Below are 18,019 nucleotides of genomic sequence, written 5' to 3' on the forward strand. Positions count from 1 at the left end.
ACAATTAAAGTTAGGGAAAGCACCAGGTACAGATGGCCTAACAGCGGTTTATTATAAAAACTTACAGTTAGAAATGGTAGAACCTCTTAGAGAATTATTTAATATGATTCAATCGGAAGGTAAAGTGCCCCCATCATGGAAGACAGCGTTCATATCGTTGATACCCAAAGAAGATCAAGATATTGCCCAGCCAAAAAATTATAGACCTATTTCATTACTTAATGTAGATTATAAAATTTTTACTAAAGTATTAGCAAATAGGTTAATGGTGGTTATTCAACAATTGATACATACTGACCAAACAGGTTTTATACAGGGGAGACAGATGAAGAGCAATGTTAGATTAATCATTAATGCTTTAGAATATTTGGGAAAGAATAATCAAATCCCTGCCGCATTCATATTTTTGGATGCTGAGAAGGCCTTTGATCGAGTTAACTGGCAATTCCTGTTGAAGATATTGCAAAAAATGCAGATAGGAGATGGCCTTTTACGGTCAATTGGAGCAATATATCAGCAGCAAACAGCCCAAATCATAGTCAATGGAAGTTTAACAGACTCCTTTCAAATCGAACAAGGTACAAGACAGGGTTGTCCTTTGTCCCCACTATTGTTCATTATAACTTTGGAAGTATTGCTGAATAAAATACGGGGCTTGGATGGTTTAAAAGGGATCAAGATTAGGCAGCAAGAATATAGAGTCCGCGCTTTTGCGGATGATTTGGTCATAATATTGGAACAACTGCAGGAATCCAACACGGTCTTAATGAATACGATTAATCAATATGGTCAAGTCTCTGGCTTTAAAATAAATTTAGGAAAAACTAAAATACTAGTCATAAATATGGATACTAAACAAAAGGAAGAATTAGGAGTGATGCTAGGATGTGAGGTAGTTAAAAAAGTCAAATTTCTTGGAGTTAACATTTTAACTTCAAATGGGAAATTATATAAGCATAACTATGAACCACTTTGGCATAGTATACAGATGGAGATGAAAAGGTGGGAGAAATTGCACCTATCTTTGCTGGGTAGGATAGCGGCAGTAAAAATGAACATCTTACCAAAATTTTTATTTCTTTTTCAAATGTTACCAATACTTAAAAGAGATGCGAATCTTTTAGAATGGCAGAAGGGTATCAATAAATTTGTATGGGCAGGAAAGAAGCCGAGGGTAAAGATGAAAATAATGCAAGATGTACGTGAAAGAGGAGGATTGAAATTACCTAATCTAAAATTATATTATGATGCAGTGGCATTATCTGCAATCAGTGACTGGACCCATTTAACCAATGATAGAATATTGAATATCGAGGGACATGATTTGGTATATGGTTGGCATGCTTACTTGTTATTTAACAAAAAATTGGATAAGAATTTTAAAAATCATATTTTAAGAAATGCTTTATTGCGGGTCTGGAAAAAATATCAACACAAACTAAACGATAAGTTGCCCATGTGGGCAATTCCTAGACATGCAATTCAAAATATGAATATAGAACAAAAACACGACAGAACCACCTACAGATAACTTCTCACTTCAGAAAGGGGGGTGTTAGAATTAAAATCTTTAGAGGTACTTAAAGAGGAGAAGGTAGTTCAAACGTGGTTTCAGTATGGCCAATTACAGGCTAGGTGGAAAATAGATAAAAAACCTGGCTTTGTAAAAGTTGAGGATAATTTGTTTAAACAAATAAGAGATCAAAGTTTAATGCATATAAAGAGGATATATAATGTATTAATACAGATAGATTCCGAAACGGAACTGATTAAAGACTGTATGATAAAATGGGCACAGAATATTGAGGAACCAATAATGTTGGACACATGGGAAAGAATATGGGTAAGAAATGTGAAATTTACACAAGCACAAAACTTGAGAGAAAATTTTTATAAGATGTTTTATAGATGGCATTTAGATCCCCAAAAGCTCGCTTCTATGTATCCGAATGTTCAGCCTAAATGTTGGAGATGTGGTTCTCTTGATGCTACATATTTTCATATATGGTGGACATGTCGTAAGGTTAAGGCATTTTGGATAAAAATATGGTGGATCATGCAAAATATCTTCAAAAGAAGGATAAAATTTACCCCTCAGTTGTTTTTACTAGGTATATGTACTGACTTTATAGCGGTAGAGATTAACTTGGTTTTGTACCTAATAACGGCAGCAAGACTGTTGGTGACGCAATACTGGAAGAAGGAAGACCTGCCTACAATTCAAGAATGGACTTTGAAAGTTATAAACTTAGCCGAGATGGCAAAAATTTCAGCATATCTTAAAGAACATTCAAACGAGAGATATAAACGAGACTGGAAAAAATGGATTGATTATACACAAAGCAAATATGGGACTAAGAAACTCCAGATAGCCTATGCTTAAGATTAGTAATAACTTAAACTGTTTAAAGTTTGGGTAACAGTAAGAAGCTGAGTTCAACGCAGAGATCTTATCGACCTTTTTTTTTTCTGCTTTGTTTTAAGATATCTTAGACTGTGTTTATTAAAAAGTTATACCGTGTATGGGCTCTGGGAAGTCGGGGGGGAGGGAAGGGAGGTGGAGTTTTAGGGGGAGGGGGGGAGGGGGGAAATATAATATGTCTTAGATTTCAAAGAACATGATTGCACTTGTATACTGTGGCTCTTTAATGTTAGGGTAAAAATAGGACAAGCTGAACATATTGATAGACAATAGAAATACACCGAAGGGAGGAGTAGAGCGAAAGAAGAAAGAGGGGTAGAGAGGGTGGGAGAGAGGATTGGAGGCAGGAGAAGGAAGGGGGGGAAAGTAGTGGGAGAGAGGAGTGATAGAGGGGGAGGGGAAGTAGGCAGTAGAGGGGAATGTTGGAAGGAAGAATGTAAGTTGGAGTGGGGTGAAAGAGGGTGTATGGTGGGTCAAGGTGGTATATTGGGTTTGTATTTTGGGGGGTATTGTCTATAAAAGCGAGGGATGTGTTTACTATTCAATGTTATATGCCCCGGTTATGCACAGTATACATGTGATTGTATGGAATGAAATGGAAATAAACGTATTTTACACAGTAAGAAACGATTGCATTTCTTGTAATGTCTTGCATGATTTTTTTTTAGCTGCAACATGGGTGCAGGAAGACGCAGCAGGAAAAAGACAAGCTGCAACTGATAGCCTGCAAAAAGTGCACATTTCTCCACCTCCCTGGGGTTTCAATGGCCAGATTTGTGCTACAACATGCAATGTTGTGTCAGGGTCTCCACCACAGGGCTTAAAACCCATCAGACGTTGACCTGAGCCGTAAACTAGACTTAAGGAGCATCTGTTTTCTCACCCTAGAGCAGGGGTCGGCAACCTTAAACACTCAAAGAGCCACAAAGGTCCTAACCGGAGGCTCCCCGTTCCATTCTGGAGCTGACCGGAAGTCCCGTTTCCCCGCTAGTCTCCTCCCAGCATGCCGTCCTTTTCCCTCCAGCTGTTCTAACTGAAAGCCCCGTCGATTGTGGAGCTGACTGATGACAGGGAGCCACATGCGGCTCCAGAGCCACGGGTTGCCTACCCTTGCCCTTGACTGCTCCTTGCTGTGATAGATTTCGTTTGCCCCATCTTGGCATTTATGCTCACCTACACCCATCTAAGGGGACCGATGGCTCAGCAGTTACAGTCCAGATTCCAGACCCAAGGTCCGTGCAAGGGGGTGAGCTCCCTTTCCTGCCCCAGCTCCTGCCCACCTAGCATTTCAAAAGCATGCAAGTGTAAGTAGATAAATAGGTACCACTTCGGTGGGAAGGTAACAGGGGAAGGTAGCAGCCTCGGCCCTCTTGGTGGGCTGCACCAGAAGCTGCCCGTTTAGCACCAGAGGGAGACAACGTGTTTCTTTCCTAGCCGTGTGTTTCCTTGTGGTCGTTGTGACTCCTGCCTTGCTTTGGATCGACACCGTTCCTTGAATTTGGACCGTGCCTTGTGAGCTCTGGACTTTTCTTGCCTTGTGACCCCTCCTGTGCAGTGGATTTAACTTTGCCTGGTGGGTTTGTCTTCTTTGGGAAACCTGGAAAGGCCTTGTGGACTCACTGGCCTTCGCTCTGCGGAGTAGCATCGGTCTGCTTTTGGCTGGACGTAATGGGGACAGTTCTGGGTTTCTGGGAAGGGAATTGCTGCGGAATATTAATACAACTCACTAAACCAACATTGTCTGTGTGTGTGTGTGCGTGTGAGAGAGAGAGTGAACAGGGCGCACAAGGGCCAGCAGAGAGTGCTCCATCCACAATTAGGGACTCATGTTACTGTCCCCCAAATACAGGTCAGGATGCCCTATCTGGAGGCAAACACCTGATCTTGGCCTGTGTGGGTAGGGCAGGTCAATCTGGCACCAATCACCTGGCTAATGAGTGTCTCCCTCTGCCAAATAGTTATTTGGTATTTTAATTTAAGATAAGGGTTTTTCAAAGCATTACAGCCTGGGATGTAGGAAAACCTCTTATCCTGGGGCTGCATGGATTGATTGACAGCTTCTGGCATTTCTAAACTGAAAAGAGGAGGGGATATTTGGACAATGTCTCCCGATAAGAGTTTGGTTAGCCTTAATTAGCAACTGGCCTGTCCCTTCGTGAACTCCAACCTTTTCTCCTTATTAACATGCCAAAATGTACTCTAGCCCCTTCTGTCGTCACACTTCATTTTAAGGAGGTGTGGTATTATGGGATGCAAATATGTAACCGGTTTGACTTCAGGTAACTGATTTCCTATGCAAAGGGGAAGTCACCTTTCTCCTATCCAGTCACTTTTCCTCTTGCATTTTCTGTTGTGCCTTAATTGTAAAAGGAACAGAGAATAACAGAGATGGAAGGGACCTCAGAGGTCTTCTAGTCCGACCCCCGGCCCAGGCAGGAAAGTCTACACCATTTCGGACAAATGGTGGTCCTACCTCTTCTTAAGGGAATGTAAGATGCATCTCAAAGCTCTCCCATTTCATAGGGAGACCACCCCACTTTATAAATTACTCTAGCAAATGGCTTTTAAAAGATCTTCTAGCTCAGTTGCTTATTGGAAAAGGTAAACTGAGGAAGAGCCTAAATCCAGATTTGGCCACCCAACTCCCTCGGCCAAAGGCTCCATTCAACTCCATCTTTTGTTCCGTAATTTCTTCCAGCGCAAATTCATTTTCAACCCAACTCTGGGGCATAAACGGTTCTTTAGAATACACGGAGACCTAGCAAATTTAAGATAACAGCAAACTTTCCTGGTTACAATGCATATCTATTTGCTTTCACACGGACACACACGGACACACACAGACACACACACACACACAGACTGAAGGGTCTTGGAGTGGGACTTCCCAGCTGCTCAATCTCAACTTCTTTTTTCCCCACTTCAGGTGACTTTGGTTTGTTTGTTTGATTGTTTTCTTTTTTTTTAATAATAATTTTTATTTTTATCTTTATTACATAGACAACATATACACAGAACAATAGAAAAAGAAAAAGAAATAAAAGAAAAAAAAGAAAGAAAAAAACCAAGCCCATCATCACATACAGTATGTCGTTTGGTTACAGGTCTTTTAGCATTTATCATTCTTACACATTCATTGTTTCATTTGATAGATTATAATTTAGTATCGTTTCTTATTCCCCTGAATGTGGCATTCCATCCCAACTACGTTTCCCCCCACATACACAACCCGTATCTCTCTGTTATATATTCAATAGACACAACAATAAAATGAAATTAAAAAGGGGAAAGAAAACACACACATTTACCATTATCTTTGCTGCTTGTTTCTGATATATCCTTCGTATAGTTTGAGTGAATTTAGTCATTTAGTCATTTTAGTCATTTATTTGACATTTATAGGCCGCCCTTTTCCCTGAGGGGACTCAGGGCGGCTTACAATTAATAGGAAGGGAGTGCAAGACAAAACACAAGGGAAAAAAAATGTGTGAATAATAAAAAAATAAACCAGTAAAACACAACATTCATTCAGCATTCGGGTGGGGCGGATGAAAATCTTATCCCCAGGCCTGACGGGATAGCCAGATCTTGAGGGCCGTGCGGAAGGCCTGGACTGTGGTGAGGGTGCGGATCTCCACGGGGAGATCGTTCCAAAGCGTCGGAGCTGCAACTGAAAAGGCCCTCCTCCGTGTAGTCGCCAGTCGGCACTGACTGGCGGATGGTATTCGGAGGAGGCCCAATCTATGCGATCTGATGGGACGCAGGGAGGTAATCGGCAGAAGGCGGTCTCTCAAGTACCCAGATCCACTACCATGGAGGGCTTTATGAATGGTGAGTAGCACCTTGAAGCGCACCCGGAGATCAACAGGTAGCCAGCGCAGCTCACGGAGGATCGGTGTTATGTGGGCGAACCGTGTGCGCCCACGATCACTCGCGTGGCCGCATTCTGGACTAGCTGAAGTCTCCGGATGCTCTTCAAGGGCAGCCCCATGTAGAGCACATTGCAGTATTCCAGCTTGGAGATCACAAGGGCTCGAGTGACTGTTGTGAGGGCCTCCCGATTCAGGTAGGGCCGCAACTGGCGTACCAGGCGAACCTGGGCAAATGCCCCCCTGGTCATAGCCGTCAGATGGTGGTCAAAAGTCAGCTGTGGATCCAGGAGGACTCCCAAGTTGCGGACCCTGTCTGAAGGGTATAAATTTTGACCCCCCAGCCTGACTGATGGGACGTTGGCCAAATTGTTGGGAGGGAAACACAACAGCCACTCGGTCTTGTCCGGGTTGAGTACCAGTTTGTTAGCTCTCATCCAGTCCTTAACGGCCTCAAGACCCCGGTTCTTGCCAAAATTCATCTGCTCCAGTTGCAAAAACATAAATTGCCAATTCACATTGTCAAAGGCCTTCTGCGCATCGAGGAACATCAGTGCCATTTGTTTTTCAGGATGGGCCTCATGTTTGATTGTTTCCTTAACAACTTGGTTCCATAGAATCGCTTTGTTGATTAACTTTTCAAATATTGGTTTTTTTTAAGCAATTCATTTCCAGTCAAGCCTGAGTTGCCTGGGAAAGTGGAGTTTCTTCCTTGAGGGAGCTTGTTCTGTTTCTCAACTTGGGCAGATAGGCCTTAAGTCTTTGGCCCAGGGGGGACCTCACAGCTGGATGCTGATCTGTCACACGCATGACCTTACCTTGCAGGGTGTGATCCCATGAATCCTGGTATATAAGCCGGAAAAGAGACCATTGGAGGCTCAGGATTTCGTCTTCAGATTGGATCCCCCTTTGAAGGTAAGAGCCATGGATTACAGAGAGAAGTTTAATGTAACTTTAGTGAAAGAGATTGCAACATATTTGTATGTATAACTGCTGTGAATTATACTATTTCTTAGCATTTTTCTTTTTCATTTTTCTTTGATTTCTTTCTTTTTTTCTTTTATATTTCTTTGCGTTAGTTTTCAATGTTCTTCTTTAAAGGTTTTTATTAAAAAATGTTATTTAATAAAAAAATGCTTCAGGGGTACCTCGGTTCCTCCTGCCTTGTATGTATTTTGCTCTGATGAAAAAGGGGTTTCAAGAAAACCAGGAAAGATCCTGACGCAGCACCCCCTCCCCTTTTTAAAAACGCCTGCAGGTTGAAATTCCTCGACCTCATTTGCAAGAATTCCAGGACAAAAAGGTATAAGAGACATTTTACTTGATGGACGAAGCATGATAGCACCAGTGTTATAAAACAACCGAAAGTCCTGGATTTCTCATAAGAAGTTGATGGTTTGAATTTTATGTGTTTGTGACTATTTTTGTTCATTTTTTGGCATCACAGGTGATTCACGGGATTAAAAGGGGAGGGGGTGGATTGCTGTTCTTGTCCACAGAAGAGGAACAGCAGGACAGGAGTTTTTAAAAAAATAAGTCTCTTCCATTTAGGCATTGACTTCATTCCGGCTGGGGATTAGCTAAGAGTCCCCTTTCCAAATTCTTCAATAACAACAAAAAAACAGAGTTTTGGAGCAGTAGGGAAATTCAATTTGTTTTACTACTGGTTCTGTGGGCGTGGCTTGGTGGGGCGTGGCAAGGGAAGCGTACTGCAAAATCCCCATTCATTCCACACTCTGGGGCCAGCCAGAGGTGGGATTTGCCGGTTCTCCAAACTACTCAAAATTTCCGCTACTGGTTCTCCAGAACCTGTCGGAATTTCACCCCTGGTTGAAAGAGATCTTGGAGGTCTTCTAGTCCAAGAATTACAGGCTGTGATTCCTGGCAGTCTGGGGTCTCTACCAATTGCTCAGAGTAGTTCTGGGGAGGGGGCTGCAATCCAGAGATGAACAGGTGGGTTTCACGGTTGAGATGAGAGCTCGGTTCTTCCTTCTGGGGAGGGGCACCTGAAAGGGGGTGACCTAGTGTGGTTGGAGGACATTCAAGGTTCTTCTCAACTTCTGTTTCCCTCCTCAGGTTTGGAGATGCTTCTCGTCACTTGCTTCATCTTTGGCCTCTTGGGCAGCCTTACCTGGGCAGGTGAGTTGTTGTCAGCAAAGCTGATATATCCCACCTCCACCCTGTTTCCCCCTGGTTTGTTTTAATGTTTTATTCTTAATGGGGGAGCCTCTACTTCTAGCTATGATCCATTTAGGCCAATCCAGAAGGCCTCCGGGCCTCATTATATGGACACCAAAGGCTGGTATCTGCAGGATGAGACTGGCATCTGTCCACTAAACAGGACCTGGGCATTTTTAGCAATAGCAATAGCAGTAGACTTATATACCGCTTCATAGGGCTTTCAGCCCTCTCTAAGCGGTTTACAGAGAGTCAGCCTCTTGCCCCCAACAATCTGGGTCCTCATTTTACCCACCTCGGAAGGATGGAAGGCTGAGTCAACCCTGAGCCGGTGAGATTTGAACCGCTGAACTGCTGATCTAGCAGTAGCCTGCAGTGCTGCATTTAACCACTGCGCCACCTCGGCTCTTTACGTCCCCTGGGTCACCTCTGGCCCTTTGGCTCCCTCTGTCTGGCCCACCTGAGGTCAGTCGGAAATTAGAAAGCAAGTGCAAATAAGTGCACATCATGCACGCAATCCAACCGCACTGCGTTTATCCTGAAGGCAACTTTTTGTTTTCAGTTTGTGTCCGTGGGGTTCCTGGGTGCCTACAGACCTTCACAGCCCCCATTGGTTCAGACCTCCACAACGGTCCCAATGTCTGATGTGGCCCCTTGGGGAAATTAATTGCCCATTGAACCCAAGAGCCATAATACAAGGAAATTAACACTAATTTATAATCCCACTTTACTATTTTCCTCAATTACAAATATCAGACCGATAGAAATCCATCCTAATCCCAATGGACTCATTCAGTTTAGGTCGCTCCTTCCAGCCTTACAATACAATACAGTGCAGTACAATACAATATAATATAGGAGCAGAGTTGGAAGGGACCTTGGAGGTCTTCTAGTCCAACCCCCTGTCTAGGCAGGAAACCCTATACCGTTCCAGACAAATATCTATCCAACATCTTCTTAAAGACTTCCAGTGTTGGGGCTTTCACAACCTCCAAAGGCAAGTTGTTCTACTGATTAATTGTTCTCACTGTCAGGAAATTTCTCCTCAGTTCCAAGTTGCTTCTCTCCTTGATTAGTTTCCACCCTTTGCTTTACCCTCAGGTGCCTTGGAGAATAGCTTGACTCCCTTTTCTTTGGGGCAACCCCTGAGATATTGGAAGACTGCTATCATGTCTCCCCTGGTCCTTCTTCTCATCAAACTGGACATACCCAGTTCCTGCAACTGTTCTTCATATTTTTAGCCTCCAGTCCCCTAATCCTCTTCCTTGCTCTTCTCTGCACTCTTTCTAGAGTCTCCACATCTTTTCTACAACGTGGCGACCAAAACTGAATGCCGTATTCCAAGTGTGGCCTTACCAAGGCCTTATAAAGCGGTATTAACCCTTCACGTGATCTTGATTCTATGATCCCTCTGTTTAGGAAGCCTAGAACTGTGTTGGCTTTTTTGGCAGCTGCTGCACACGGCTGGCTCCTATTTAAATGGTTTCCTTCCTTCATGGAATAAAATATTTTTCTTCTCTTGAATGTTTGTCGAATACTTATAACCATCTCTTTTGCTCAAGGATCTCTCAACCTTGTTAAGGTCCATGAAAAAAAAGTCCATTTTTATTCTGTTTTCCCAGCAGGTCCTCGTGGCCGGAGCGTCTGTCCTTCTGGCACTTTTGCCTCTAAAGTTGGAAGCGAGTGGAGTTGCTACAAGTTCTATGAGGAAAAGGTCACCTTTGAAGATGCTGAGGTAACTCACCTGAATGGGAGGAATTCCCTTAATCTGGCCCAGAGGTTTTCCAAACTTCAGAAGGCCAAAGTTTGTGTCATTTTTTAAATAATTTATTTTTATTTTTTATTTAAAACAAACACAACATCCTTCTTTACATGCTTTAGAAAGTGTATCAGTTGGTTACAAAAAAACATTTGTGCATCTCTTCCACAGTCAACAAACATACTTCATATTAACTCAAGTATTTTAACTCTAATATTTATACATGTCACCATCATCATATCTCCATTTTCATTTGACTATAATTGTTTAGGCGTCCTTGATCATGGGTACCATTCAATATTCATATCCAATTACTTTTATCATAACACTACACATTGTACATTATTATCATTATCAATTACTTATTTAATTATATCTCTTATTACTAAATTTCACTAAGTTTAACTAGTTTTAAGTTATATTCTTCCATCTATCAACCTGTATCTTTCCAAGAACAAAACAATCTCATATCTTCTGCCATTTGTGGTACCAATCCTCTAGTCATCTTCTTGATCAGCTTTGTATGGCCTTCTCTTAGCAACACCTTGCTTATAAGATCTCTCAATTGTGGTTCTTAAATGAGAGCCTTCAAAAGTTCAAGCCCTTTTGTTTGAAAGTGGCCCCTTGTCTCTAAGAGCGTCTCGTTATTTCCACACACAAACACCCACCTCCTCCCCTCTTCTCTCTCTTCTCCCACACCTCCTTTGTATGCCCCACTTTTTTATGGATATCCCACTGCCGACACCACTTTCATACTATACATATATATTTTCTTTATTTTTCCTTGTTGGGCAAGAAAATCATGCTCAATTTGCAGCCCCTCTTAGGAGAACTTCTGCTGGAGGAACGTAGCTGAGAGGGCCTTGTCTGACCCAACTGCAAAATTCCTGGGCTGGTAGACCGGGATAGTAGCAGACATGAGGGGGACAACATGGTTTGTGGGTGCTAAGATCTTTTTGCTTCTTCTCTCTCTGCAGCAAGAGTGTCAGTACGAATGGAAAGGCCATCTGGCATCTTTCACAAATGACAAGCAGGCAGCAGCCATTGCTGCCTACCTCAGTAAGGAAAACATGGACGAGTTGTACACCTGGATTGGGCTCCGCCGAGATGAAGGGTCTTCTATCGTGAGTATTTGGCCCTCCTGTCTCTGAGCAATTAGCAGCTGTTTTCCATATAGATGTTTTTTGAGTGGTGATTTATAGCAATAGCAGTTAGACTTATATACCGCTTCATAGGGCTTTCAGCCCTCTCTAAGCGGTTTACAGAGTCAGCATATATTGCCCCCAACAACAATCCGGGTCCTCATTTCACCCACCTCGGAAGGATGGAAGGCTGAGTCAACCCTGAGCTGGTGAGATTTGAACAGCCGAACTGCTGAACTGCAGTCAGCTGAAGTGGCCTGCAGTGCTGCACTCTAACCACTGCGCCACCTCGGCTCTTCTAATGATGATTTACATCATCCTCAAAAAGCCCAGCAACCCTGCTCCATCTCCATTCCCTGATGGTGATCTTGTCCCAAGTTGATGAGTTAGACAATCCTGTTTATAGCTAATTGGGTTTATTTAAGTTAAATTGGCTCCGTGTTTTTCAATCCATGTATTCTACTGGGGAGGTTGAAGAGCAGGAGGAAGGGGCAGGGTTGACAGCTGAAATGGGTGGAAACATGGTCAGGAAACACCTTCATCTGATGAAGGACTTCAAGTCCTCAGGTTTTGAAGGAAATGGTTGATGGTTGTTGTTCTTGTTCAGTTGTTAAGTCATGCCCAACTCTTTGCAACCCCCACAAACCACAGCAGGCCCCCCATCCCCATCCTCCACTCTTCCCAGACTTTGCCCCAAATGTAACGGCTTAGAGTGGTGTTTCTCAACCTCCCTCCTTTTAAGAGCTACAGAGTTCAACTCTCAAATCCCCTAGAAGTTGGGAGTCGAAGTCCACACATCTTAGAATGAACTAGAACTCAAATTATCTTGATGAGTCAGACAAACCGTCTGAATGCAACTGTTGGAAATGCAAAGTTCTTTTCTTAGGGAATAAAACCTAAAAGCACCAGTGTCACATGAAGGGAGCCACTTGGCTATCTACAGCAACAGAATTCTCCACCCCCCCCAAAAGGGAAGTAACTGTTCTATGGAGTCCTTCATGCTCCCTCCCTCCCTCTCCTCCCTCTCCTCCCTCTTCTCCTTTTTTGAAAAAGTCTCATGACCCAACTAGGCAATAACCTCAGTGCTAGAAGGGAGAGGGGTTTGCTCTCTGTTTATGTACAAGTGGCTCACTCTGCCAGTGTTGGTGGGAGTGTGGTGGTTCCTTCATTAGGCTCTTGTTGACTTGTCTGAGTTCCTTGATTGGGGTCTTCTTTACTTCTTGACTGTAAAGTCAGCAAAACCCCTTCCCTTCCAGTGCTGATGATGTTCCCTAGTTGGGTCATGAAAGGTCTGCAAGAAAACCACCAAGCCTAGAAAGCACCAGTGACCCCACAGCCCTCCTCCTCCTCCTCCTCCTCCTCCTCCTCTCCCTCCTCTTCTTCTTCCTCCCCCTCCTCCTCCCCCTCTTCTTCTTCCTCCTCCTCCTCCTCTTCTTCTTCTTTCTCCCCCTCCTCCTCCTCCTCTTCTTCTTCCTCCTCCTCCTCCTCCTCTTCTTCTTCTTTCTCCCCCTCCTCCTCCTCCTTCTCCTCCTCCTCTTCTTCCTCCCCCTCCTCCTCCTCCCACACTCCCTCCTAGCGCTGATGACGTTTCCTAGTTGGGTCATGGCTCAAAGGTTCGAGTGTCCTTGTAGCCCCAGAGACCTTGGACTCTGGGCAGAGCCAGAGTGAGAGTGCTTGGACTTCTCCACTGCTTCAGGCGCCCAAAGAGCCTAAGGGAGTCTCCGTAAGAGGCATGTGGCGCATGCTTCCACCAAGACCTAATCAACGGGACTTCCCTCTTTGAATTAACGTAAGCTAAATTCAGAATTGGAAAATAACATTTTCTCTCTCCCTCCCCTGTGTCCCCCACTCACCCACCTCAACATGCTTTATTCTACATGGCACAGAGTACTGGATGGCGCTGGGTTGATGGATCACGATCCAGGTACAGAAAGTGGAGTAGTGGTGAACCCAACAATCAGCAATCTGAGTATTGCGTCGGTCTCCAACCAACTGGTCAGTATGAAAAGCCACCATTCCTTAGTATGGTTGGAGTTTGCATCTGTAATTCCAGGAAAGCAGGGGAGGGGAGGCAGAGGGAGGGAAGACAGGGATGGGGAGGGAAAGGAAGGAAAAAAGGAAGGGAAAAGGGAAGGGAGAAATCCATACAGATCCTGGGAACAATGCTCAACTTGAAGGAGACTTTTTTGAGGTGGGTGATTTAAAGTATTTATTGGGGAACCTTAACAGGCCAAAGTTAGCAATTCCTAAAGAAAATGCTAGTTCCCATAGCAATAGCAGTTAGACTTATATACTGCTTCAGCCCTCTCTAAGCGGTTTACAGAGTCAGCATATCGCCCCCAACAACAATCCGGGTCCTCATTTTACCCACCTCGGAAGGATGGAAGGCTGAGTCAACCTTGAGCCGGTGAGATTTGAACCGCTGAACTGCAGAAAGCAGTTAGCTGAAGTAGCCTGCAGTGCTGCATTTAACCACTGCACCACCTCGGCTCTCATCTCAGCCCAGAGGCAACTCAGTCTCACTGCTTCTTTCTGCTATTTCTCATTCACTGTCAAAGTGGAAGATTTCGACAGTAAACGTCAAATAAGAGATTACCTAAAAGATCCACTGTGTTTCATTTTAAGAAGGAAGCCAGATGTGCCAAAACTGCAATCTGAATAGAGTAGATTTATGCAGTGTTTTTCAAGACGGGCAACTTTAAGAAGTGTGGCCTTCAGCTCCCAGAATCCCCCAAGCAGAGGCCCAAATGCTTGAGGGAAGACCGGGGTCTTGAGTGCCTTCATGAAGGAGTCGAGGCTGTTGTAGCTCAGCAGGAAGATTGTTCTAGAGCAGGGAGGCAGCCACCAAGAATGGGCCCTTCCTGCATCCCATCAGATGGCAATGCTTAGATGAGGGGAGCTGCAGCATGCCATCCCCCCAGCCCCCACCTGTAGAAGAGGAGCAGGTTGAGCTGGAAGGTGGAGTTAAACTTGTCATCTGTGTGAACTCTTTGTGTCGCCACCAGAGACCGAAGTCCTCTTGAGCTTTGTTGAGCCTTATCCAGAGCCAATTTAGCTTTGACCTTTAGTTGGCTGGATTCTTGCGTATTGGAGCTATTTGTACTTGAAACCACCCATGAGTGGACAGGCAGAAGAACCTGGGAAAAGGTGGTCTGCAAGTAGCCAAATCCTATGCCGTGTCATGCTCTAAAGGAGATCACCACCCATCTTCTTTTCTTTCAGGGTACTTGACCTGGGTTGATATACCCTGTAGCTACGAACGTCCTTTTCTCTGCAAATGGAAACCTGCTTAAGCCAAGTCTGCAGAGGGAGTCAGAGGGTCTTCCCATTGATTGGAAACCTGAGCTGAGATCTTGAAGTTCTACCTTCTCTGTGTGCAAAACCTCTTTTCCACAAAGACCATCTGGAGGTCAAGCAGTCAATTCCTCTAGTCTTGCTTCTCTTCCCCTCTTTCTGGAGAATGTCCTCCCCCCTTGATAATAAAGTCTATTGCTCTGCCTTTGTCTTGAGTGTGGCTTTTCTCTCCCAGGGGCTCCAGGGCCCCTCCCTGAATAAGCCTCACGGGAAAGAGGGTGTTGGGTCTACAGATGAACTTCCTCGTCACCAAACACACAATGCAACCTTATCCTGGGGTCCTGCTCTCCCGCCTTTTCTCTTGGGGGGGGGGGATAGGAGATTAATGAGAGGAGAAATATGGACTTGTGGAAATAATGATTCCCCTGGAGAGAAAAGGATCCACGCAGGGTGGGTAGCTGGACAATCACTGAACCAAACCAGACCAAAAACATTAACCAGCAAAGGCAGAAAGGGAGAAATGCATTCACGATGCCCACCTTCTCCTTCACTGGCACCTCCTGGAGGTTCTGGGGAGCCAGAAGTCGTGTCTCTTCCAGGGTCTTTGAGCTGCAAAGCAAGGAGGCTACTTTCCTGAAAAGGTTCCCTCTTCCCTCTGGGGACAGATCCGCTCCAAGGACTCTTAGATCAGAGGCCAAGGCACAAATGAAATCCCCAAGGCTGGTATTCATCACAGTGCTGTATGCAATAAGGAGTTGGGGTCCAGGGTCAAATTATTCTACTTTGTGGACATTATGCAAAATTCTACCTCTCCAGACAAGGCTTCAATTCTGGGGAAGGTAGAAGCAGACAGACAATGAAGAGCAGCCAAGTGGGTGGATTCAGTTATATTGGCACGTATTGGAAGACCTGAAGGATCTGGTTGGGGACAGATCATCAAGGAGGAGATCTATCCCATTGCTAAGTGTTGAAGGAACACAATCAATCAATCAATCAATCAATCAATCAATCAGTCAATCAGTCAATCAATCAATCAATCAGTCAATCAGTCAATCAGTCAATCAATCAATCAATCAAAACTCAGGTGTTAGGCCAGGGGTGTCAAACTCAAGGCCCAGGGGCCAGATCAGCTGACGGGGCCCACGGAGCCACCCCAGAAACAGCAAAGGACTGGCCTGTGGTGCTTCTGCCAGTGAAAACGGAACATGCCATCTCCCCTGAGGTCCATTTCTGCTGGCCGAGGGTTACAGGAGGCTGTTGCAGCTGAAACGGAGCTCACGAGGGACCCCTGCAGCCCCCTGAGCTCTCTTTTCGCTGGCAGAGGGATGCAGGATGCTGTTGCAGCCGAAAATGGAGCTCAGGACTCCCTTTTCACTGGCAGAGCACTTGGGCCACCCCAAGTGTCCCCGACATGAGTGATGTTGAGTTGGCCATGCCACCCTTGCCAGGCCCACCACAGCCCCCTGAAGTCAAACACAAGCCTGCGGCTACCCTCAACAAGGTTGAGTTTGACACCCCTGTGTTAGGCTGTTCAATTACATATATCTGGGTCTTGGCACCTAACAATGCCTAATGCTTTCCTACAAGTCATCTTTCTGGTGGCTGATCTCTTGAGGTTCTCCCGGGTTTCCCCAGAGGTAAAACATGCCACGTTGTCATGCTTCTGCCACAATTACTTTGCGATAAAATCATTAAGATATTGGTCTCCATGCTTAGGCTTTGGTTCAGATGAGGTGAAGATCATGGCCATCATCTGCCCAGGGAAAATCACCCAAAGCCTAGGAAAGGAGCTAGGATGGCCAGTCCAGTGATGCCACAGTCTTTAGTCAGGGCTAGTTGTCCATCGGAGGAACTTCCCAGGCTCCTCAAAAGTCCAAGGAAAGACCAAGATTCCCTTGCCTCTTGATGGTCCTATTGAATAACCGGGTTCCTTGGAGAAGAATTCAGATCTAGGGAGCAAAGCCGAGCTACATTGCATTTGTCAGGACGATAGTATCGGAGTGGAGGGAGATGGGCCTTTGAATGTGGTGGAGCACCTGGTAACTCATATATAATATAACTCATTATATAGCTCATTTTACATATATAATAAATAAGAGCCTGGTTACAGTTGTCTGGAGTAATATTTGTCATAGTGATAATAGTAGTATTCTCTAAGGGTAGTTTCATAACAACAGTGCTTTTCCCTCATAACATCAATACATGTTAATTAGTAATACTAATGAAAATTAATAAGTTACAGTAAACAACCCTAATAGTGAGATTAATCTTTCTCTTGTAATCTTCGAGATTCTAAATCCTTCTTTTCCACAAAGACCATCTGGAGGTCAAGCAGTCGATTCCTCTAGTCTTTCTTCTCTTCCCCTCTTTCTGAAGAACGTGCCCCTCTCTTGATAATAAAGTCTATTGCTCTGCCTTTGTCTTGAGTGTGGCTTTTCTCTCCCAGGGGCTCCAGGGCCCCTCCCTGAATAAGCCTCAGGGGGAAGAGGATGTTGGGTCTGCAGATGAACTTCCTGGTCACCAAACACACAATGCAACCTTCTCCTGGGGTCCTGCTCTCCCCACCTTTCTCTCAGGTTCTGGCAGGTTCTGGAGAACCGGCAGCTGAAATTCTGAGTAATTCTGAGTAACACCAGCGTGGGGAGGGAATGGGGATTTTGCAGTATCCTTCCCCTGCCACCCCCACCAAGCCACCCCCACAGAACCGGTAGTAAAAAAAATGAATTTCACCACTGGAGAGGTGATATGACAGCCGGGTTCCAAAATCTCAGGGGCTGCCAGGAAGAAGACGGGGTCAACCTCTTCTCCAAAGCACCAGCTTCTCATCCAGGAAGCTTCTTCAGTTGTTTTTTTTTTTTTAAGTGATCTTTATTAGTTATACATTTTTTTAAGAGTAAAACATACAAATACAAATACAATTTTAAACATACAGTCATTCACAGCCCAACTTTTTTCTTTCCTTCCTCATTGTTAGGTCTCTAAGCCACATCTTCTCATTACAAAATTCAGGGATCTATTACGATACCCATGTTCACTTTTAACTTTCCCCATTTTAAGTCCCTGCTGTTCTCCTTGTCGCCCACATATACCGTAGGTTCCAGCTAAGATAATGTTCCGTTTCTCCTTTGTCCCTCAGCCAACCCGTCATTCTATCCATTTCTGCACATTCATAGATCTTTTTAATTATGGCATCTTCCGACGGTACGGTAGTGGATTTCCAAAATTGTGCATAAGTTATTCTTGCGGCCACAATTATACGTAGGCTCAAATGCCATATTGAACTGCTCATGTTTTCTGGTTTAATGCTTAGTAGAAGGTTCTCGGGTCTCCATTCCATGCTTGCCCCGGTAACCTT

The 18,019-nt window shown here is 44.5% G+C and overlaps 1 protein-coding gene across 1 annotated transcript; it reads left to right on the top strand.

Annotated features, from left to right (window-relative positions):
• Positions 1–3,617: 3,617 nt before the first annotated feature.
• On the top strand, positions 3,618–14,823 carry LOC116511178 (C-type lectin-like). Its single transcript, XM_032221041.1, has 6 exons — positions 3,618–3,654; positions 8,368–8,430; positions 10,092–10,204; positions 11,206–11,352; positions 13,257–13,365; positions 14,593–14,823. The coding sequence occupies exons 1-6, from the start codon at positions 3,618–3,620 to the stop codon at positions 14,661–14,663; spliced, it is 540 nt and encodes a 179-aa protein (XP_032076932.1). The 3' UTR covers positions 14,664–14,823.
• Positions 14,824–18,019: the final 3,196 nt, after the last annotated feature.

The sequence above is a fragment of the Thamnophis elegans genome, chromosome 7, assembly GCF_009769535.1.
Source record: "Thamnophis elegans isolate rThaEle1 chromosome 7, rThaEle1.pri, whole genome shotgun sequence".
Taxonomy (NCBI): Eukaryota; Metazoa; Chordata; class Lepidosauria; order Squamata; family Colubridae; genus Thamnophis; species Thamnophis elegans.